The sequence below is a fragment of the Gastrolobium bilobum genome, unplaced genomic scaffold (genome assembly GCF_033153095.1).
Source record: "Gastrolobium bilobum isolate Gb01-03AN ecotype WA unplaced genomic scaffold, APGP_CSIRO_Gbil_v1 utg14577, whole genome shotgun sequence".
NCBI classification, from domain to species: Eukaryota; Viridiplantae; Streptophyta; class Magnoliopsida; order Fabales; family Fabaceae; genus Gastrolobium; species Gastrolobium bilobum.
The window spans coordinates 14,225-37,738 of record NW_026896114.1 but is presented as its reverse complement, the minus strand read 5'-3'; the positions used below and the strand labels follow the sequence as shown (position 1 = coordinate 37,738).

Below are 23,514 nucleotides of genomic sequence, written 5' to 3'. Positions count from 1 at the left end.
ATTTTTTTTTTTACAAAGTCAATATATACAAAAGATGTTATTTGCACAATAATCATGAAACAAATTTTAAGATTTTCAAAAAATCGAAAATCGATCCAATCCAAACCGAAAAAAATTGGATTGGATCGGATCGGATCGGATTTGAAAAAAAATTCAAACCGAATGGATGATTACATGATCAAACCGAAAGGATTGGATCGGATAATTTTTGCCTTCCAAAACCGATCTAATCCAGACCGCGAACACCCTAATAGACATGATAATATAGTTTAAGTATAAAAATCGGATCATCAAGTGAGTTGAGTGAGTGATGGTTTAGTGGAAAGTCCTATGTTGGAGTTGGAGAGATAGGAGCTTAATGCATTATAAATCTTCGATTGGCCTAAAACTATAAAGCTGGTCTTTGTGTTATATGATTCCAATCCAAAGATAACCAATGAGTCCAACTGAAACACTCAATCCTATAATATAAATAAAAGCTAAGAGCTCATTTCATGCATGCTTATTATATGTAGGCTTCACATGTGGAAACAAATCTTTAGTGCATTGATGTATTATTCAATTGGGTACATCTTTTTTTCAAAAGGAGAAAAAATATTAATGTGGCTGAAAAAGAAAATTCAAAAGTGATGAAATATTTTTCGAAAATATGGAGAGAAAAAATACTCAGTTGAATATATCAGATGCATTCCACATGTGACCTTTGTAATTCGATGTGAGGCCTTTATTTAACTCAAAAAAATATTTTTGATAAAATTAAAAATTAAAAAAGGGGATCAAACTAGTTCACTATTGGCTTTATAGGTTTCTAACTAAATTGGCCGATTCTTTGCTTAGTTAGCTTTTTGGGCCAAATAGACTAAACACTTAGACGAGTTCATCCGTTTTACAATTGAACTAACTGTTCGGGTTTAGTTTCTTTATAAATGATGCAAAAATGTCTAAAAGTGTAGAATCGAAGGAGAAAAAAAACTCAATTTGAGATTCAAAGTTTGTAAAATTGCGGTTTAAAAAAATTGAGTTGATAATGTAAGATGGAATTACTTTTAAAGTTTAATTTTCAACAAAAGCTTTATTGCATTACTTACATGCTTTAAAATAGACTCATTTAAGACATTATCATGTAAATAAAATGTTATTCAATAACTTACATGAAAGTGAGATGTTTGTGAAGATAAATTAGTAAAATTATCAATTTCCTTTTATAAATTTCTCCTCAAAAATTTTCTTGATTTATTGTATTCAAATTCTTTAATTAAATAGATAAGCCTACAAAACTCACTCATTTTTTCTGTGCTTTTCAATCTCTTTCAAAGCAAACCATATGAATAAGTTGTGGATGCATCTATAATTTTATTGTCCCTTTCTCTGTTTGTAATAAATTTTTGCTTTCATTCCCAAGGGAACTTGAATTCTTGAGTACATCTGAAAGAACTCCATCAATTATTAATACAACTTCAAATTATCAAACAATTGGATAAAGCTACCCACACATATCAGATTCACATATGAACAAAAAAAAGTAAAGAATTGAATAAAGCAACTCTCACATACTTTCACACAATACCTCATATCTTCAGGGTTCTCACCATCTTATTGCAACTACTCTTGTACTTTTTAAAATTTCCACTCTCATTGCAACAAGTATTATTCTAAAGCACGATACCATCTTTGTACTTTCCTAGTTCACCTTGCTGCAATCAATCCTTATTTCACCTTGATTTCCAGTTTTAACATTTATCCTTCCCATCTTAGTAATAGCAGCAACAAAAGCACTCTCAAAAGCTTGTTCATTGGATGCAAATAAGTTGACTGTAGCCTTTGACCTTTCATCTATATCCAGCACTTCATCAGAAGTGAATAGACCCATTCCTTGCTGCAGATTCTTGTAGTACTGATTGTCAAACTTTTGAGGTGTGACAGGGTCCATGTTTATGGCGATTCTAGGATCAACTCTTAGAGGGCACTCTTGTCTAAGCTGCAAGGCATATTGTAAATTTAGTGTTGGGTCAATTCTCTGTCTGGGGCTGAAGTTGTAGATTCGCTTAGAGAAGACAGTGCAATGAGAGAATCCAATTGTATGTGCACCTAACACAAAACACATCATTCTCAGGCTCCTTATAAAATGAAATAAGTTAAAAATAAAGTTTAGCGAAAAGTTCACCAATATCTTTCTGGTTTGTTTCAGAATCACCTATGTTCTATGGTTTTTTTATCACATATCCCTCTGTGATTTGTAAAAAGTAAAAAATCACAGGGACATATGTGATAAAAAACATACCCTTTTGCAAACCACATGAGCATATGTGATAAAAACAAATCACAAGAGCATAAGTAATTTTGGAGTAAACCACAACTTTTCCCTAAAGATTAATCATTTGGTGCAAAGTGGCTTGATTAATGAAATAACAGAACCTTACAACTTTATGTTAGTGAAGTTACCTGATAAGGCAATCATATCTGTCTGGGAGAGACCATTGAAGCTAAACATGGAATTGAGTTGATCCAAATTGAAGAAAGGTCGAGGAAGACGGTGGTCAACACTTGCAATAGTAGATATTCTCCCGTCACGCCTTCCCAATTCAACTTGATAAAATGGTCCCCCAGTCTACATCATGCAATTATTGGATTATTCGTTAAAGTGATGATGCCAGATAGTATAGTCACATCACATAGTAAATAAAAGTAATGTCAAAGTGAAATAATACCAAATTTATAACATCTCTAGTAGCAAGAGCAAGTATATCAGCACAAGAGACTTTGTTTGTGCACTGAGGATCACTATCAACTGCTGCTTTGGCTTTAATCACTGTGTCAAAGCCATCCCCAGCTAGTGAAAGGTTAATAGGATTATCTTTCTCTGCCTTACCATTTGGAGATGTAAGCAAAATGGAACCATCACAACCCTGTGCAGACATAAAAACATAATCAATAACATTTTCAATGAGCGATATAAATGATATAAATGCTCCTTTGAGTAGATTGGTGAATGAAAAAACGTCAAGTCAAAGTTATTTGAACTGAATCAGCATTAATTTAACAGTTTTGTGAGATAATTATCATGGAAACATCATTCATAACTAAAGCTCATCAAGTAGGCTTACAAACCCGAACAAAGCAATCATGGAAGAAGAGTCGTAGAGTGCCAGAAGCAGTTACAAAGGTCTCTTGGAACTTCTGCACCACAGCAGAGCGAACCAATTGTTCCACATTAGGGCATATATTGTTGTAGAAACCGAGAGTAAGTTGAGCTGAGCTTGTTTGTTTACTAGACAAGATAAGCAGCAAGGAAGATAAGACTACAACTAACGTAGGAGCTTCCATTACTATTTGTTTTGTTCTGTTCTGTTTTGCTACTATGAATTGTTTCTAATTCTAGAAATTGTAAGGTCTTTATATGTGTGTGTGTGTGTGTAATAAAAAAAAATGGATTGAAATTGAAGGTTATACTATATTGGAGAATGATTGGTGAGAATAAGAACAAAAGGTCAGGTTCATTAACAGTCTGGCCACAGACACAAGTATTTTATGAGGGTTGAAGGAGGCGTGCTTCATGCTTAGTTGGCAAATTCTTGGTGTACTGTTGCTAGCACATTAAGTATTTATCACAGTTGAGTGAAGAATTATGCTGCGTTGAGAATGTGTAGAGATGTTATTGGGAAGCCTGAAAGTTTAATGCTATGTATCATATTATATAATTACTAATAACGTGTTGGAAAGTAAGCATGTACTGGGTAAGCAAGAATTAAAGGATATTGAATAGATGAGATAACGATCAAAGAAAGAGACATTGATCTCTCTCTCTCTCTCTCTCTCACACACACATATTTAGAGGGAAATTATAAATATTTATGTATATAATTAGAGAATGTCAAGCTTTGCAATTTATACGTGTATATGGGATTTGTCAACTCAATTGCAAGTTACTATCTCCTAACTAACTCACATACGGCCTACTTCAGTATTGATGTCATCAAAATTAGATAACAAAATTGGGATAGGATATTGTAACAACCAACTAGTGTTACTACCAATGTTATTACCAATCAATTTTATCGTTAGATGGATTATGTTGATTCAACGGTTATATTTATTTCCATCTTTGTATGGTTATGATTCCTTATATTTAATGTGAAAGCATTAAATATGAAAAATCATAACCATACAAGTTGAAAATAAATATAAAGTATTAAATATGGGGAATCATAATCATACAAAGATGGAAATAATAACGATCTAACGGTGAAATTGATCGGTAGTAACACTAGTTAATTGTTACAATATCCTTCCCCAACAAAAATATACAATTTTGCTATCTACATCACGAGACCTGATGTTAATTTTCTCAATCATGTTCACCCAAATGCGCATACACGAAATCCAATCATGTGGCATTTTGAGGAGGATCAAATTCTAGGTCAAAGACTCCAATCAGGTTCAAGTTGTGTTGAGTTTTTATTTATTAAATGTCCACATAAACGGCGATCTAATCTAATTATTATACTATTACTTTTCAGTTTTCAATGCTAACGGGAAAGAAACAAAAAATTGATTGGCAAATTGGACTAGGACTCAGCAATCGCTTAGAACATAATGCATGTATATATATATATATATATATATATATATATATATATATATATATATATATATATAGTTTTCCCCTTTCTTTCTTCCATGGTTTTATCATATACATTTTTTTGCGGGAGAAGCAATTAATTTGAATCGACCAATTTCCTAGATCAACGCACGAATATCTCTTTTCTAAAATATCACCAAGTTGAAGATGTAGCAAATGAGACCAAATCTTAATTTTTGGGATGACTTGCAGACCTTGATTTCCCAAGAAGCAATTTAATTTATGGTTTCTATATTGCATCTAAATTTGAACAGTTAGTACCATGTCTACACTGCTCGATGATTACTAAAATAATATATTCAGTTCTGAACTAGTCAGAAGATGGAAATGGAAGTCTGTATCCCAAACTAGTGAAGTATATTGATCTAACTATGACTAGAAAGGCAATGGTATAGACCAAGGTTCGAAGGAGTCATCATACTAGCCTCAAGTTAACTAAATATGAAAGTGAGTAGGTGAATTGGATTTGGTCATGACTGAGGTGAAAATCCAACAGAGTAACAACAAGCTTGAATGATGGAGAAGATGATCCTTTCAGTAAGGCAAAGCCTTCTATTTATAAGATGTAGAAGATTTCCTCTCAATATAGGAAATGTGAAGTCATAACTGTTTCAACCATGTAAATGGGAGGTTGTATGACCCGTAATGTGAAGAGTTATATGTGCGTGAAAAATACGAGAGGACACGTGTATTTTAAAAACCATACGAGAAGTCATCCAGCCAATTTAGAACAAGTTCATTACCTAGTAATTAAAAACTAGTTAAGGGAGCTACTTTTGCAATAACGATAATGACATATTACAAGTCAATGAGCGTGCAAGCAAGCAAGCATATTCGATGATCTATGGGCTTTCAGGATAATCTATAGGCATCCAGGATAATGTCTGTGCAAGGCAACAACAGTACACGCTATTCCAGCATCTGTGATTCAAGTCTAAACGAGCAACAAATATGCCGAAGATATTAATTACAACAGCATTATGATCATGGAGAAACATGTTCCGTCTATGTAGAGCATTGGACAAGATGGCTTGTATCTAACTTTGAATACAAGATATTTAACTATCATCGTAATTAGACCTTGATACTGTATATCATTTTACTGCCGTTTAAGATTGAAATTCAGAGTTTTACGTCAACGACTTATGTTGCCCAGCCTGTGACCACCACTTCAACCAAAATTGTATGACTTGCTATACTACGTTGGGTGAAATTCACTCTGAAGAATAACATGGTTTGAAAATTTTTGTTGTACGTGAAATAATAAGGGAAAAAATCAAGAGGCTAAAGAGAGAAAAGTACGCCTTCACAAATCTTACAGCAGGTCGTGCAAATCCATTCCTCACTCAGCTCTACAAGATAAATATGCCAAAAATTGAGGAAAGAGAGGAAAACAAGACAAGGAATATCCGCTGACCAAATGATAATATTGTAATCACAAACTTAAATGGACAACTAAGAGATTATTTAATAACAAACCAACTAAGGAGAGGAAAACAACGGGGAGAATGGTCCATATCCATTGGCCAAATGTAATCACTAATCACTATCCTAATTCAAAATGGATAACCAATAAATTAATTACTGTTAAACCAACTAGTTTACTAATTGGCATCATAATCAACTGGTACAAAGTGATACCAAAGAAATAGTCTCCTAATCTTATCAGATATAAAACATTACTCCATCACAAACATGAACATCAATAGCTAGTAAAATGTTATTTTACTCTAGGAAGCTGGAGAAAGAAGGCAAAATAAGATTGTATAACAAAATAACCCAAAAATATTTAATATGACCTGTCAACCATTCTTCTGTTATACATTCCTTTAGTATAATAAAATATTCTTCAGGGATGTATTCATTAGCCTACAACTTATAGTAATAAACAATTTATAGGGATTTCAGAACCCAAAAAACTATGTGGATTAAAAAGGAATCCCTCTGGGTCTGGACCATTCAACCCAACGCGAAAATCTGTTGAATTGTAGGCTGTAATTTCGATCTTCCATGGCAACAACTGTGGACTCTTCTGCTTATATGCTTTGTTCAGTTTGTTATGACCATATTGGTCATCCATTACAAGGAAAAAATAGTTTAATAAAATCTTATCCAACATGAGTTCATCTGTCCGACACAGACTTAAATGGAACATGAAGGAGCAAAATTACTGAGACACTTTCTTTTCATTATCCATAAATGTTGCAACAGGCTACCTGCAGATAAATCTTTCCTAAAAGATTAGTGTGACATTTAAATGGATCAACACGGGTATGAAAGACAATGGAGATATACATCAGCTTAAGCAATAATATACGTCACCAGTGAGAAGAACTACTCAATTTGAAACTTGCATGACAACGCACAAGCATTATAGAATTTTTTTAAAAAAAAAACTGCTCTGCCATTTCATGGTACAAAATAAAGAAACATGCCTACTAAAAAAATGGGGAATAATTTCTAGTTCAATTCTTTAGTACCCAACAATTAAGGTAGAACAACCTAAGTCAAGGTTTAAGTCGTTCCTTTTTACGGCAATGTTAGAGGACAGTTGATACAGGACAGTTGATACATATCAATTTGCAGTTATTACCTGTACAGACAACAGAACACAGCAATGATCTTTCAGCTGCCCTGAAGAACTCTCTGGGGATCAAGCTGGCCACTACAATAACTAGAGGGAACAGCTGAAAGCTCAAGTCTTCCTTTCCATTCTTCTCCTGGTTTCAAAGTAATAGGCTTTTCAATAGCAGCAGCCTCCACGCAAAGCATATGCTTATACTCATCATCACCAAAATCAGCCATAGCCTTTGCTTTCTTATCCCAAGGATTCCACACAACTGCATAGATAAATAATAAATATTTTTTTTTTTAAAAAAAAAAAGGGCCAGAAGGACAGTCACTTAAATTTGGGAACTTAAAAGTCACAACTCAATTGTAATAAAAGACATATGTAATGATCTACTTGGTTCAGAGTTGTGAAGCGTGAGTCAAATGAAGCTACCAATTCATGCTTCTTATTCTCCAGTAGTACTGGCTTTAAAAAGTCTACATTACTAAATTACATCCCAAATCAAGCATCCAAAGGTATTAAAGTTAGATTTGAAAAATGCCATTGCTAGCTTAAATCAAAGTTGCTCACAAAATTAGTCACTTTCTACTTATTTTACAAACTTACTGGAAGATTTCAGACATGGAAATAAGAACGGATACGTATTTTACGCTATGCTCTAACGGAAAGCTGACTTTTTACTCCACCATTCAGTTCTTGTATATTTACACATATGAAGTATAATTATATGTTCTTAAATTATAAAACTTCAAATAGCTAAAATCCTGATTAGTACCGTGATGAGTATAACAAACTTGGTATATAAGATGAGCTTGATAATACTCACCAGCATCAGGAAGGCCATCTTTACGCAAAACAAATGTTCTCTTTTTTTCATGATCAATAATTGCAATCTTTGTAGGGGTGCTGAGATATATCTTGTCAACCTATTATATGAACAAAAAGAGAAGCATCAGGTTATACTCAACAAAGCCTGTGAAACATCTGTAGCAATGGTAACGAGCAAAAGGGTGAAAAATAAATTGAAGATAAGAAACGAAAGCAAGAAAAGGAAGATGAAAAGAAAAAGGCAGAGGGTAGGGATGGGGATGGGGAAGAAGCAACTATTTAATTGTTTCTGTGAACAAAGAATAGTAACCTAAACCTGCACACACTTTCACATCTCTTCATCTTTCCACACAAGCATGTGCACACACCCGAGCACACACTGACACACATAGTGTTTGTGTAATACCCCATATTTTTATTAATAAAATAGTAATAATAATAATAATATAATAATAATAATAAACTATAAATTAGTAGTAATAATATATATGTATATATATATATATATATATATTTTATGGTGATAGATAACAAACTATAATATTAATTTTATCTTTAATAAAATTATTTTGTGCGATATGAGTGCTATTGAAAAATAATTTTGATACTTTGTAATACTCTAGATTATTTATAATAAAATAATATTAATATGTGTGTGTATATATATAAGATGATAAATTATGATTAATTGATTGGTAATATTTGATTGGATTAGGATGAGTCAACAAACATAAATTGTTTAGATATGATAAGTTAACAAACATAAATTGTTTAGATATGATAAGTTAACAAACATAAATTGTTTAGATATGATGAGTCAGCATTGAGTCAGTAATGTATGAAGCCAATATATGAGTCAAATATATCAATAAAGAAAAAGGAAATAAATGCACGAAACCCATATCTGAATCCAAAACTTCAACTATAAATAGAGGCCTAACCTGACCAAACCAATTCACTCTGAATCCTCAATAATTCTCCACCACTCTTCTTCTCCTCTACACTCTCTCTTTCTCTCTCCTCACTTTAAATTTTTATTTTTATTATTATCTTTCTTTGGTTACCAACCGCTTCTCTTTCCCAAGTTGTAGAAGTCACCAAACACGGAGACCAGGTAATCTTAATCTCTAGGTGGTTGCAGATTTGTTGTGTATGAAATTTTATTGGGTGTATCTTAATCTTTAGGTAGTTATATGTTTGATATATGTAATCCTAATCCCTATGTTCTCTTAGGATACTTTATATATATGAAATATATTGTATGTAATCCTAATCCCTAGAGAGTCATGGATTATATTGATTGATATGAATTTTGGTATATGTAATCCTATTCGTAGGTTATTTCTTTTATATAAAACTTGGATGTAATCCTAATCCCTAGGTGTTTAGGTTATCTCTATTATATGAAATTTGGGCATAATCCTTATATGTAATCCGTAGATGTTCTTAATAGTTTGGTATGAACATTTCTATATATATAGGTATTTGTTTTATTTAAATTTAAATTGCTACATATAATAATTAGAATATTTTTGGAAAACTTTTATTATTTCAGAAATTATGATTATGTGCAATATATGATATAAACTTTTATTTTAGAAATTATGATTATGTGCAATATATGATATAAAATGTTATTATTTTAGAAATTATAATTATGTGCAATGTATGGTATAAGATTTAATTCATGTGCAATATATGGATCTTATTGAATAATTATGAAAATTATGGAATTATACTACTCTTTAAGAAAAAGTTTCTAAATATGTGTTTTAATGATTGAATTTGAATATTTATATTATTAATAACTATGATAATTGATGTGATTAGATTATTTGAATGACGATGATGGGATTTGGATTTTTCTATGATGAATGTTGAAGATTTGAATTATAATATCCTTGAATAAATTGGAAAGTTATGATGAGGATCAGATTTGGATTTTACTGTGATGAATGTTGAAGATTTGAATTATCATATCCTTGAATAAATTGGAAAGTTATGATGATGATCGGATTTGGATTTTACTATGATGAATGTTGAAGAATTGAATTGTTATATAAATTCAAAAATTTAGGATAATAGTTGTTTGAATTATGATACTTTGGAAAATTATAATGCACTTGAGTAATTCATTTAGAGATGATAATACTTAAAGAATAAATAATTATGATTGAATCTTTCCTGATTGTGTGTGTTTGTAATAAATTAACGGTGGGAAGATAGCTTTGGGATGGTACCTCCCAAGGTGATGAACACAACTTTTGGGCTTTATGCCTCCGATGTGAAACTGATGTGAAAAAGATTGTATCCGTTCTTCCCAATAATCTAAGACTTAGGATTACATACAATATATTTCATATATATAAAATATCCTAATTGAACATAAGGATTAGGATTACATATATCAAACATATAACTACCTAAAGATTAGGATACACCCAATAAAATTTCATACACAACAAATCTACAACCACCTAGAGATTAGGATTACCTGGTCTCCGTGTTTGGTGACTTCTACAACTTGGGAAAGAGAAGCGGTTGGTAACCAAAGAAAGATAATAATAAAAATAAAAATTTAAAGTGAGGAGAGAGAAAGAGAGAGTGTAGAGGAGAAGAAGAGTGGTGGAGAATTATTGAGGATTCAGAGTGAAGTGGTTTGGTCAGGTTAGGCCTCTATTTATAGTTGAAGTTTTGGATTCAGATATGGGTTTCGTGCATTTATTTCCTTTTTCTTTATTGACATATATGACTCATATATTGGCTTCATACATTACTGACTCAATGCTGACTCATCATATCTAAACAATTTATGTTTGTTAACTTATCATATCTAAACAATTTATGTTTGTTGACTCATCCTAATCCAATTAAATATTACCAATCAAACATTAATGCATAAATCATCAATCAATCAATTAATCATAATTTATCATCTTATATATATACACACACACATTAATATTATTTTATTATAAATAATCTAGAGTATTACAAAGTATCAAAATTATTTTTCAATAGCACTCATATCGCACAAAATAATTTTATTAAAGATAAAATTAATATTATAGTTTGTTATCTATCACCATAAAATATATATATATATATATATATATATATATATATATATATACATATATATTATTACTACTAATTTATAGTTTATTATTATTATTATATTATTATTATTATTACTATTTTATTAATAAAAATACGGGGTAGGATTACATACAATGTATTTCATATATATAAAGTATCCTAAGAGAACATAGGGATTAGGATTACACATATCAAACATATAACTACCTAAAGATTAGGATACACCCAATAAAATTTCATACACAACAAATCTACAACCACCTAGAGATTAGGATTACCTGGTCTCCGTGTTTGGTGACTTCTACAACTTGGGAAAGAGAAGCGGTTGGTAACCAAAGAAAGATAATAATAAAAATAAAAATTTAAAGTGAGGAGAGAGAAAAAGAGAATGTAGAGGAGAAGAAGAGTGGTGGAGAATTATTGAGGATTCAGAGTGAATTGGTTTGGTCAAGTTAGGCCTCTATTTATAGTTGAAGTTTTGGATTCAGATATAGGTTTCGTGCATTTATTTCCTTTTTCTTTATTGATATATTTGACTCATATATTGGCTTCATACATTACTGACTCAATGCTGACTCATCATATCTAAACAATTTATGTTTGTTGACTCATCATATCTAAACAATTTATGTTTGTTAATTTATCATATCTAAACAATTTATGTTTGTTGACTCATCCTAATCCAATCAAATATTACCAATCAAACATTAATGCATAAATCATCAATCAATCAATTAATCATAATTTATCATCTTATATATATATACACACACATATTAATATTATTTTATTATAAATAATCTAGAGTACTACAAAGTATCAAAATTATTTTTCAATAGCACTCATATCGCACAAAATAATTTTATTAAAGATAAAATTAATATTATAGTTTTGTTATCTATCACCATAAAATATATATATATATATATACATATATATTATTACTACTAATTTATAGTTTATTATTATTATTATTACTATTTTATTAATAAAAATATGGGGTATTACATTCTACCCTCCTTAAAAGAAGTTTCGTCCTCGAAACTTAAAAGTTTGAGTTCCTCAAATTAACTAAAAGGCATAAGGTTAAAGTTACTAAAAATATGGGGTATTACAGTTTGCAGCCCACTTTTGGAATGAATTCAACACAAGCAAAAATAATTTAAATTTTATAAATAATTAAAAAATGAAAAGCATCTTCTGTGTAACCAGGTGGTACGGGCCTATCAGTTTTCTATTTTGTTAATTAAAACACTAACTTTTTAACTTCAATTTAGAACATTTATTTAGAGGAAAACTGGAAAAGTAAAAAACTATATTTAATACACTTCAGTTAATTCAATTTACTGAAATGAATCATCCTACATTTAACGCTTCCTAAACAAAATAGAAGGGAATAACCAAACTTACTTCTGATTCAAACGTTAAAGCATCCCCTTGCTCAGTAAAGCGCTCCTTGTTCTGCAAGTTGTCAAGATAATCCAGGGTCTCTAATCCCTCTACCCGAACTTCACTGAATACATGCAACTAAACTAGTTAGATGCTCTATCCATATATCCATCTATCTATATATCACAATAATAATGAACAAATCTGCACACAAAAAGTAAGCTAGAAAAAGGCCAATTAGAAACTGCTAGTCAAATTAGCATATAAAATAAATAAATATGAAACATGTGGATTGATATAACTCAGTTTCTAATTCAACCAACTGAAAGTTGAGAAACTACACCAAACTTAAATATTTCATCACACGAGACACATTTTGGTCAAGTATACATGCACCAAAAATTTAACTGGACAACATGGTAGCATTTGCATGCCGCAAATTTAATTCAAGAAATAACAGTAGAGTAGCTTATTATTTCTAAATCAGCACACTTTGAAAATCTAATGTATCCACACTTTGCACCTTCATATACCAAAACCATAAAGCCACACTTGATTTTAAAAATTCCAAGTCAACTTTCACATTCTGATAGGCCCCTAGTCAAACAAGTGTACACAAGGAAGGGTGAGCAATACTACACGGGATTAACTCCTCAAGTAAGTGAGGATGAGGACGTGAAGCAGAATGTGGCAGTTTCTGTTGGACACATGGACAGGGCTGAGTGGGAGAACAAGGGAGAAACCATTAAACGAGAGAATGATTAGGATGGAAGAGAATGAGGAAGAGCTCGTATCTTCCTTTGTTTTATTTCTGCATTTCACTTTTCCTAAACACCTGAATTAAAATTCAGGTTGCCTGTAATTTCCTTTGAAGTTGTTAATGACAATTCAGACTTATCTCCTCTCTGTTTAGTTAGAAATTTGCCTACTGTTAGTGTATTTGGTTACTGCTTGACTGTTGAAATTCTATTCTAAGACACTGGTACCTCATCATATTCTGACATCGATTTAAATCAAACTGCCAACATAAAAAGGAAAATATTTACATATTAGTAAGTTGAGGAATCAAGCTAACACCCAAGTGCTAAGATGACATAATTCTATTCCATTTTTCACTGTGAGGATCTTGAACTGGATCTCAGCCAAAAGATACAATAATAACAACTAAGCCTTATCCCACTATGTGGGGTTAATTACAGGCGGACCAACTGATGCCATTCAGCTCTATTAAAAACAGAATTTCCAGTAAAACAATTTACAGCAATGGTCTTTTTTAATGGTTTCTTCTCTAGTTTTCTTATGCCTTCCTCTACACCATTTATGCAAACATCCAAATTTATACACTCCCACCCACACCTCCAAATTTAAAGCTCCTGCAATAATGTTTTGTGATCCCTTTATTTCATAAATTCACTACTTGTTCAATGAAGAACTTTTGGATCTACACTCTACAAAAATATGACAACCAATCATTACAACATTGGTTACAATATTTACCAATTTCTAGTATAATAATTTGAGTTTTCATTGCAAAATTAAATAAACGTCATCACCAAGGTTGTCAAAATAGAGATCTTACCTGAGATTGGAAGGGAGTGACAAGATCGTAAATCGTGGGATCGACACGGATCGTAAGATCTTACATTTTTAATTTTAATTATAAAAAATAATATTTATAAATATTAAAAATTATTTAAACCACAATTTCAATCATTAAAGATTAAAATTAGATTTGATTTTCTCCTTAGTAATAAAATAAAAGGGTCATAATAAAATAACAATAAAATAATATATAAAATAATATAGAGAAGGTCAAAACACAAAAACGAAAATTAGGGATAAACATATAGATTTCATATTTCACCGTCAACAAATTGGGGAATAGTACCAGGGTATGTGTAATCATATATAAAATAAAAGGGTCACAAAATAATAAGAATAAAATAATATAAAAAAAATCAAACATTTTGAAACAGAGAGATGGGATTCATTTCACTGTACAAGGAATGTCATCTGAGGATAACACAAAATCAAAACACACGAAAATGGAACATCACCCAGGCCCAAAGAAATAGAGCACAATGGGTCTCCTAGGCTCGCAACACTGGGTATTGCACCAATACACTAGAAACAGAGACCCGCAGTCACGGTCACTAGAGAGAAGAAATCAATCGCAAATCTGAGTGGTCTCTTCAAATCTTTGACAGTGTAAACAAAGTTTTCATTTCACATCACTACACCAGAAGCAAAGACTAGCAGTCACGGTCACTAGAGAGAAAAAGGCAATCGCAAAATCTGAGTGATTTCTTCAAGTTTTCGAGTACTTTTCAATTTTTGGGTCATGGGTATTTTTTATTTTCCAGATCAGAAGACAAACAGGTTTGGAAATTTTAAAATCATTCCAATGGTGGAATGGCACGTTCCTACCATCTTTATGCTCTTGCTCCTCGATCCTATACGATCTTGATTCAGACCAATTTTATTAGCGACTTGATTCGGCCAGCGTGAGAAAATCGTAGGATCATACGATCCTACATTTATCTCGCAATTTTAACAACACTGGTCATCACTAAAGTAGACGAACCAAGGTTGCAAGCAAACAGCAGCAAATTGCTAAATGTAACAATAGTGTAAATTCAGAAATAAAAAACAGAACATTAATACTACTCTGTGAGACAAATATGCTCCAAGCACTCACCTTATGTCTGATACAGAGAAATATGTATGATAAGCAAAGGTGAACGAAAATGGCTTCCCATCACTGTTTGTGTTCCTAATCCGAGATGTCAACATCAGATCTCCTCCAGGTCCCAGAGCTACCCTAAGACGGAACTCAAAACTACATACAAATAGAAACACATTTAATAGAAGAAAGAAACACAATGTAAACAATGGAAACCATGAAATAAAGAGATTAATGTTAAACAAGGTAGTAAAAAATAAAGGTACACATAGGTAACAAAATGTTGAGTGTCTTTTATAAATACCTGTTAGGCCAAATCTTCATGTCCTCTTCAGAGGGCTTCAGAATCAAATCAACAAAGGCTTTGCTCAAAGTATTTGTTGGAAAAGGAGGAGGATCATCGTCAACAGTCCAGAGCCGATTTCTAGCAAATCCATGCTGGTCAAGGGAGCCGAGGCTTCCAAACTGCAAACAAAGAGCACAATTCCTTGACCATGTCATCAAGAATAGAATAGTAATAACAAATGCAATTTTTGGAAGGCCATTTACAAAGTGTGATAATATTCAGAAATAGATGGTAGAATTGTCAATGATGATTTTAATTTCAATTGGTTTAGTTGTTATTTAGGATCTCAGTATAGTTGCCGATTTCGTTTGATCAAGACAGCAGTAAAATATAGAAGAAAAATCTATATTGGTTTTCTAATTTGCAGGAGTGAATCCAAAGCCATACCAGATCATAAGTGTTTAGGGTAACTATCATAGTAAATTGTTACTCTAGCATATTTTATATTTTCAGTCTTCCAGGTATCTTGTTAGAACTTACAGTTTGGGGTTTGAGGATGGGGTTTTGTAGTTGTGTCTATGCATAGGATTTCCGTTAATTTGTTTTTTTTTTTTTATTTGGACTGTTAATTATTCTTATTAGAGGCTAGTTATTTAACTTGGGCCTTAAGCTGTTGACTACTTCCCCAATTTCTATGTTATGTGATCAGCTATCAAAAAGAGAGGAATGATTGTTTATGAATTATGTGTTACATTAAGGGAACGTCCTAATCGCACACGTAGGTGTCCTAAGAGACTAGAAGGATTTACAATGTAATGACACATGTATTAGTTTGGGCAACTAATGGTTTTGCTGCCACGTAAAATAGGTTGCGTGTCATTTCTTTAGTTAGATAGCTGATTGTATAAGGCTTAGGGAGAAATGTATAAAATGAGAATAACTCTGTTATAGAAAGGCATCAATTGAATAATACAAGTTTCCATTTTTTCCTCTTTTGCTCTGTTCTTCTCTTCTTAGGGTTCTTACCCTAACAATTGGTGCTTTCACTTACCTGAATTCAACATGGGGCTTAAGGAATTGTCAGAAGAATTGAATTCCTTTCAACACGCGTTGATTCTCACATAGACGAGATCCGTGTTCAAGCTGCAGATACAAGATCGCAGATTACTCTTTTGGTGACCCAGATGCAACAACTTCAGGAGGCGTTCTTGGCAGGGGATGCTAATCATCGTGAACGATCTCGTTCCAGTCCTCTAGGGGGTACGTCTTCGTCATCTCCGAATTCCATGCCGCAAAATTTTTCAGATCAACGAGCATTACTCAAGGGCGTTCGTATGGAAATACCCATTTTTAACGGGAGTGATCCGAATATTTGGATATTCAAGGCTGGATTATTTTTCAACCTTCAGAATATACCAGAAGAAACCAAGGTGTCGCTAGCGGGTCTTCGTATGGAGGGCATGGCTTCTGCATGGTTCCAATGGACTTTTAGCAGTGGCACAATCAATTCGTGGACGGAGTTTACGGTGGCCTTGAGGCAGAGGTTTGGCGCATCAGGCTACAAGAATTTGAAGGGTGCCTTGTCAAAGTTAACTCAAACTACTTCGTTGAGGGAATATATCCAAAGCTTTGAGAGCTTAGTGAATCAAGTTCTGGGCTCGATGATGACTTGTTGATGAATTTTTTCATCTCTGGGTTGCAATCTGAATTGCGGAGCGCTGTTCAACTCAAAGAACCTGTTTCGCTTCACCAAGCCATCCTTCTTGCGTTGGCTTATGATGATCATTTCGGAGAGCTTAAGGCATCGTTTCAGCCTTCACAGGAAAGGTATTTTTCGAAACCTTCTGCAGTAGCTGAGGTAATTCATAATCCTAGTCCTATTTCCACCAGTAGCACACAACAACATACGGTTCAACCGATTCCTACACTACCTGCTCCCTCCAATATGAAGAAAGTTTCTCATGCTGAGATGCAAAAGAGAAGGGAATTGGGTCTGTGTTACTATTGTGACGAGAAATGGTCGTTGAAACACAAGTGTAAAAATAAATTGTCACTAATGATTGTTGATGACGAGGAGAATGATCTTGAGGGTGAAGAGGAACAGATATTGTGGCAAGATGAGTTTTCTAATAAGGAGTCTAAGGATGCTTCCCTACACGCTTTACATGTCCACGATCAACCTAGATCCTTGTCCTTTGTTTCTCAGCTACAAGATAAGGAGGTGTCTATCTTAGTCGATTCGGGTAGCACACACAATTTCATCCAAAGGCAATTGGCGGCTGAACTATGTTTACCTATGGTTCATGCTCATAGGATACGGGAATTTTTGGGCAATGGGGAATTTTTAATTGCTGATAGAAAGTGCTTGAAAGTTCCTATTTCTATAGGGGGTTATTCTTTCTTTGTTGATCTTTGGGTGATTGATCTCGCTGATCTTAACATTGTTCTTGGCATGCCATGGTTAGGAGTATTGGGTCGTGTTACTCATGATTACTCTCAAATGTCTATGGAATTTTTTTGGCAAGGTCAACAAATCTGCTTACAAGGCATACAAAAATCTGGCTGTCATGGTAAGGAAACAGCAGAGTGCCATGTATTGGAGGTTCCACAATCTGACGTGGTGCATGAGTGTTCTGCCAACAATAACACTATCCTTCCAGAGTTGTTAGCTTTTAGAGCATCAGTTCTGCCTTCTTTGTGGTTGGTATTGATTAGTTTCCAGCATATTTTTACCATTCCTCGTGGGTTACCTCCCTTCAGAAGCCTTGATCATGCCATCCACCTCCATGATAGAGGGGAACCAGTTAATGTGAAACCTTATCGTTATGCTTATCACCAGAAATCTGAGATCGAGAAACAGGTGTCTGATTTATTAGAGGCTGGTTTCATTCAACATTCTAAGAGTCCATTCTCTTCCCCGGTATTGTTGGTTCGCAAGCAAGACAATTTATGGCGCTTATGTATAGATTATAGAGCGTTGAACGCAGTCACCATTAAGAATCGTTTTCCAATTCCTACCATTGACAAGCTTTTGGATGAATTAGGTGGCTCACGAGTTTTCTCCAAAATTGATCTTCGCGCGGGATACCATCAAATTCGTATGCAACCTTCTGATATACCAAAGACAGCCTTCAGGACGCATGAGGGACACTACGAATTTTTAGTCATGCCATTTGGTTTGACTAATGCGCCTGCTACTTTCCAAGCTATCATGAACCAGTTATTCAAGCCATTTCTTCGCAGGTTTATTATAGTATTTTTTGATGATATACTCATTTTTAGCAAATCTGTGGAGGATCATGTTAAGCATCTAGAAGTAACACTTGAATGTCTGTTGAGAAATAGATTCTTTGTTAAAATTAGTGAATGTGCTTTTGGGGTGGACAATATTGAATACTTGGGCCATATAGTAAGGAAAGATGGTGTAATTGCTGATCCTAAAAAAATTACAGCCATGGTCAATTGGCCAATCCCGAAGAGCTTAAAACAGTTAAGAGGGTTTTTGGGCCTTACTGGTTACTATAGGCGTTTTGTTAAAAATTATGCCATGCTTGCTTTGCCATTAACCGAGTTACTTAAGGGTTCAGCAGGTTTTTCTTGGTCTGAAGCTGCAGATGAGGCATTTCTGACCCTCAAGGAAGCAATGACACACACACCTGTACTGACACTTCCTAATTTTGAAGAGCCATTTGTTTTGGAGACTGGCGCTTCTGGTTCTGGAGTTGGAGCTGTCTTGTTGAAAAATGACCACCCCATTTCGTATTTCGGCAAGAAATTGGGTTACCGATTGGCAAATGCTTCGACTTATATCAGGGAATTGTATGCCATCACTGCTGCTGTTAAAAGGTGGCGTCAGTACCTATTAGGTTCTCAGTTTGTCATTCGCACAGACCACAGAAGCATTAGAGAGCTATTAACCCAATCCATACACACTCCGGAACAACAGAGGTACTTACGCAAATTATTGGGTTTTTCATTTCGGATTGAATACAAACCTGGTCGTTCCAATTTAGTTGCTGATGCATTATCGCAAGTATATGAAGAGGGCTCCTTGAATACTATTTTGACAGAACCTCAATTTGATGTGCTGCAAGATATTAGACAACAAAACAAATCTGATCCCTTCCTTGTACAGTTACATAGGAAGCCTTATGATGAACCTGCGGGTGTACCAAACATTCTGAGTAGGGATGGTATTCTGTTTCATAAACAGAGATATTTGTTAAGTCCAACCTCTTCCCTAATTCCAACTTTACTATCTGAGGCTCATTATTCTTTGAGTGGTGGTCATGCAGGAGTTTTGCGCACTTACCTTCGGCTGTCTGCAAAAAAAATTTGGAGTTCAATGCGTAAGGATGTGCAAGATTTTGTTAGCAAATGTGCAACTTGTCAGCAGGTCAAGTATGAAACGTCCAAGTCAGCCGGATTATTGCAACCACTGCCCACACCAGAGGGAATTTTTGAAGACCTTTCAATGGACTTTATTGTTGGCTTACCTTCATCTAAAGGGTACACCACGATAGTTGTTATAATTGACAGGTTATCCAAGTATGCTTATTTTGGTCATTTATCTTCTTCTTACACAGCAGCCTCAGTAGCCAACTTATTTTGTGATTTGGTAGTCCGGAATCATGGCTTCCCTCGTTCCATTCTCACTGATAGGGATCCAATTTTCGTCAACAAATTCTGGTCTCATCTCTTCAAATTAAGTGGAACAAAGTTGAGGACTTCGTCTGCCTACCATCCTCAATCTGATGGTCTTACTGAAGTTACGAATAGATATGTTGAGCAATACCTACGTTGTTTCTGTTTTGAGCAACCTAAAAAGTGGTCTGAATGTCTATGTTGGGCACAATATCATTATAATTCAGTTGCTCACTCAGCTATTGGCATGGCACCATACCAAGCTGTCTATGGTAAACCAACAACAATGATTCCTTTCTGTCCAAGAGGATTGGTGAAGGTTGAGTCCTTGGATATGCTGCTCCAACAACGCAATGAGACACTCGCTTGTTTGAAAATTCATCTTCAACGCACCCAAAACAGAATGAAGAATCAGTATGACAAACACCACAAGGAACGTTCTTTTCTAGTTGGAGATCGAGTTTGGGTGCGTCTTCAACCTTATAGGCAGATCAGTGTTGCACGAAGAGCCAATCATAAGCTTAGTAAAAGGTTTTTTGGACCTTTCTCCATGTCTAAGAAGCTGGGTCCAGTGGCTTATGAGCTGCAACTACCTGAAGGAAGCCAAATTCAGCCTGTTTTTCATGTGTCTCAACTTAAACCATATGTGCCTTCTGATGCTGATACCGCTTCTTCACTTCCCATACCTGGTGATTTTGTAGATAATATGCCCATACAACAACCACTAGATGTGTTGGATGCTTGTACTATATTGATTCGTGGTAAACCAGTTCGGGAGTTGTTCGTCCACTGGTCTCCTGGTTCTCCGGAGGAAGCTTCATGGGAGAGAGAGGTGGAGTTTCGTCGCTGTTACCCCAATTTTGACCTTGAGGACAAGGTCTCTTGTGATGGGGAGGGGATTGTTACATTAAGGGAACGTCCTAATCGCACACGTAGGTGTCCTAAGAGACTAGAAGGATTTACAATGTAATGACACATGTATTAGTTTGGGCAACTAATGGTTTTGCTACCACGTAACATAGGTTGCGTGTCATTTCTTTAGTTAGATAGCTGATTGTATAAGGCTTAGGGAGAAATGTATAAAATGAGAATAACTCTGTTACAGAAAGGCATCAATTGAATAATACAAGTTTCCATTTTTTCCTCTTTTGCTCTGTTCTTCTCTTCTTAGGGTTCTTACCCTAACATTATGACAACAAGTTAATCCCTTTGCAGTAGCGTGATGCAATCAAACCTAGGCATTATGTGATGCATATGGTTATTTCTTTTTTATGGTTAGTTATCCACATTGCCCTGGCCTATTCTCCTTGGCTGAAAGCATTAAAAATTAATCCCATTGAAAATTTAAATTATTTAATGGTTCCTTCTTTGAAATTGTCCTAAAATCCATCGCACAAAAAGCACAATAGTACTGTTTACATAACCCAAGTAGCCACTCAATTAGCCCTGAACCCCATCCCTGCCTGCAAATCAACCTCATTAAGATACCCTTGATGAACCTCCAGCCAGTAGTATGATTACTTGAGATATGATACTACGATTTTAATTTTCTGGCAGGAATGTTACAGTCTATGATTATCTTTACAATGGTATAATTCCAACAATGTTGGAGCAAAAGTTTTGAGTGCACATGAACCATTAACACTTTCACCTCTAGTCTCTTCTCTCCCTTCTCCACTTTTTACCTCTTCTTCAACACCTCATTTTCATGATGAAAGCAATTACGGAAAACAGAAATAGTTAAAAAGTACATACTTGTGGAAAGCATATTGGAATCCCTCCACGAATTGCCTTAGGAGGCTTAAATATAGCCTGCACAAGGAACAAGATATAATAAAACAACATGGATCGTAGCTTATCAGCATGAAAGCTGGAGTTGAAAATCTTCAATACCAAGCACAGTCACATGACCAGACCATATCAAAATAATTTTGGCTAATTGTTCCCTTCATTTCAGAGTCGGAGGAATTTATGGCTATTGAAGCAAAGATTAACATAAGAGATTCAAACATTTTATATATTAAATTATACGCAAGTCAAAGATAGAAACTCATGCATTTCCAATTAAATGCCCTGGTTTGATCCTCTCCCATCAGAAAATAAAGTTTGACATTAGTGTTTTTTAAAAGCAAATCAAAATCAGGAACTACCGAAAGATCCTGTAGTTATTAGAAGTCAAGTTATTTATTTTGGTCACTCAATGTATGAAAATATTCATAGCAAACTGAGACTCAGCAATCTAATTGAGATTTGAGACCTAAAGTATACAAATTAGTTTTTTCTTTTTCTTTTCCTTCTGTCTTGGCACCACAGAACGGAAGAAAAATTTTTGAAACTAAACTTGGTGGCGTAAGAAAGGAAATGAGCTAACTATATTAATGCACTGACACCAATGAGATCAAATGAAAACATGTTTCATACCACATACACACACCTTACTACTAAGAAAAAGCAATTCCTCCCCATGGTCGTTCTTCCAAGAAGTCACATGACCACCGTACAGGTAAACCTGAAGATCACAACAAAAACAAAGAAATGAATGAAATGCCATCCAAATCAGACAGAGCCAGCCAACAACACAAGCGATTTTTTTTAAATTTTTTTTTATTAATTTCAGTGAAAATCATTGCACAAGTCAGATCGAGCATCCTCGCTAATAAACCGCAACTACGGTGAACGGAACGAAAAATCATCGCTAACAACAAATGAAATCTGGATCCAAATAAACTCTCACGAGATCAGCACTCCACACTCCAGAATCAGAACCAGAAAACGAGAATCGACGATGAGAAACTCAAAATCTAAAACTGCGGATGCGAATCAAGAGGTAGATTGCAACATGCAGAAGCAGATCAAGCAGAAAAACGAAGAGATGCAGATATATAGAGAGAGAAGAATGGTAAGGAAGAGGACCTCGGCAGAGGAACCACGAGCCTCGCGAAGAAGAACCTTGTCGAAGCCATTGATGCCCTTGCAAACCTCAACGGAAGGTGAAGAAGAAGGTGCAGATGAAGGAGCAGTTTTTTCCTTTTCGTTACTCATAATACCTAATAACCTGCTACTGCTTGTGGAATCTGAATATAACTGACAATCACAAACTCTCTCTCTCTCTCTCTCTCTCTCTCTTCCTCAACTTCACCGCCACATCCGTTAAGCTTATTTCTTTACTTTCTCGGACAAACCCCCGAGATCCTCTCTCTCTCTGCAACTGCACCTCCAACCTTTACTTTTTCTTTCTTTCTTTTTTATTTCAAAATAATACTCAGCATAGACATCCACCAAAATTAAAAAAAAAAAAAAAAAAAAAAAAATTCTTTAACTTTACTTTTGTTCTTTGCAAATGGTTATACTTATCATCAGGTAAGTTTACTAGC

General features: G+C 34.2%; 2 protein-coding genes across 4 annotated transcripts; both read right to left on the bottom strand.

The window, feature by feature from the left end:
• Positions 1-1,681: 1,681 nt before the first annotated feature.
• Positions 1,682-3,324, bottom strand: LOC133297855 (peroxidase 16-like). Its single transcript, XM_061497076.1, has 4 exons — positions 3,109-3,324; positions 2,709-2,906; positions 2,443-2,608; positions 1,682-2,088 (listed from the first exon to the last, which is right to left on the bottom strand). The coding sequence occupies exons 1-4, from the start codon at positions 3,322-3,324 to the stop codon at positions 1,682-1,684; spliced, it is 987 nt and encodes a 328-aa protein (XP_061353060.1).
• Positions 2,794-23,343, bottom strand: LOC133297854 (putative glucose-6-phosphate 1-epimerase). Of its 3 annotated transcripts, none has more exons than XM_061497075.1 (9): positions 23,054-23,343; positions 22,575-22,649; positions 21,896-21,952; positions 15,515-15,675; positions 15,226-15,366; positions 12,549-12,651; positions 8,038-8,137; positions 7,233-7,479; positions 2,794-2,906 (listed from the first exon to the last, which is right to left on the bottom strand). In XM_061497075.1, exons 1-8 carry the CDS (start codon positions 23,180-23,182, stop codon positions 7,265-7,267), a joined length of 981 nt encoding a protein of 326 aa, XP_061353059.1. In that variant the 5' UTR covers positions 23,183-23,343; the 3' UTR covers positions 2,794-2,906; positions 7,233-7,264. The 3 variants fall into 3 exon arrangements, with proteins under 3 accessions (XP_061353059.1, XP_061353058.1, XP_061353057.1); XM_061497074.1 differs by lacking the exon at positions 2,794-2,906 and adding an exon at positions 6,405-6,867; XM_061497073.1 differs by lacking the exon at positions 2,794-2,906 and adding an exon at positions 6,405-6,855.
• Between the last annotated feature and the right edge of the window lie 171 nt (positions 23,344-23,514).

Coding starts and splice junctions, on each gene's coding strand:
- LOC133297855 (XM_061497076.1), bottom strand. CDS start 3,324: ATGGAAGCTCCTACGTTAGTTGTAGTCTTATCTTCCTTGCTGCTTATC. Junction 2,907..3,108: donor TCCATGATTGCTTTGTTCGG/GTTTGTAAGCCT, acceptor ATGTCTGCACAG/GGTTGTGATGGTTCCATTTT. Junction 2,609..2,708: donor CTAGAGATGTTATAAATTTG/GTATTATTTCAC, acceptor TGCATGATGTAG/ACTGGGGGACCATTTTATCA.
- LOC133297854 (XM_061497075.1), bottom strand. CDS start 23,182: ATGAGTAACGAAAAGGAAAAAACTGCTCCTTCATCTGCACCTTCTTCT. Junction 8,138..12,548: donor CTTTAACGTTTGAATCAGAA/GTAAGTTTGGTT, acceptor TTCATATAATAG/GTTGACAAGATATATCTCAG. Junction 7,480..8,037: donor AGATGGCCTTCCTGATGCTG/GTGAGTATTATC, acceptor TTATCTATGCAG/TTGTGTGGAATCCTTGGGAT.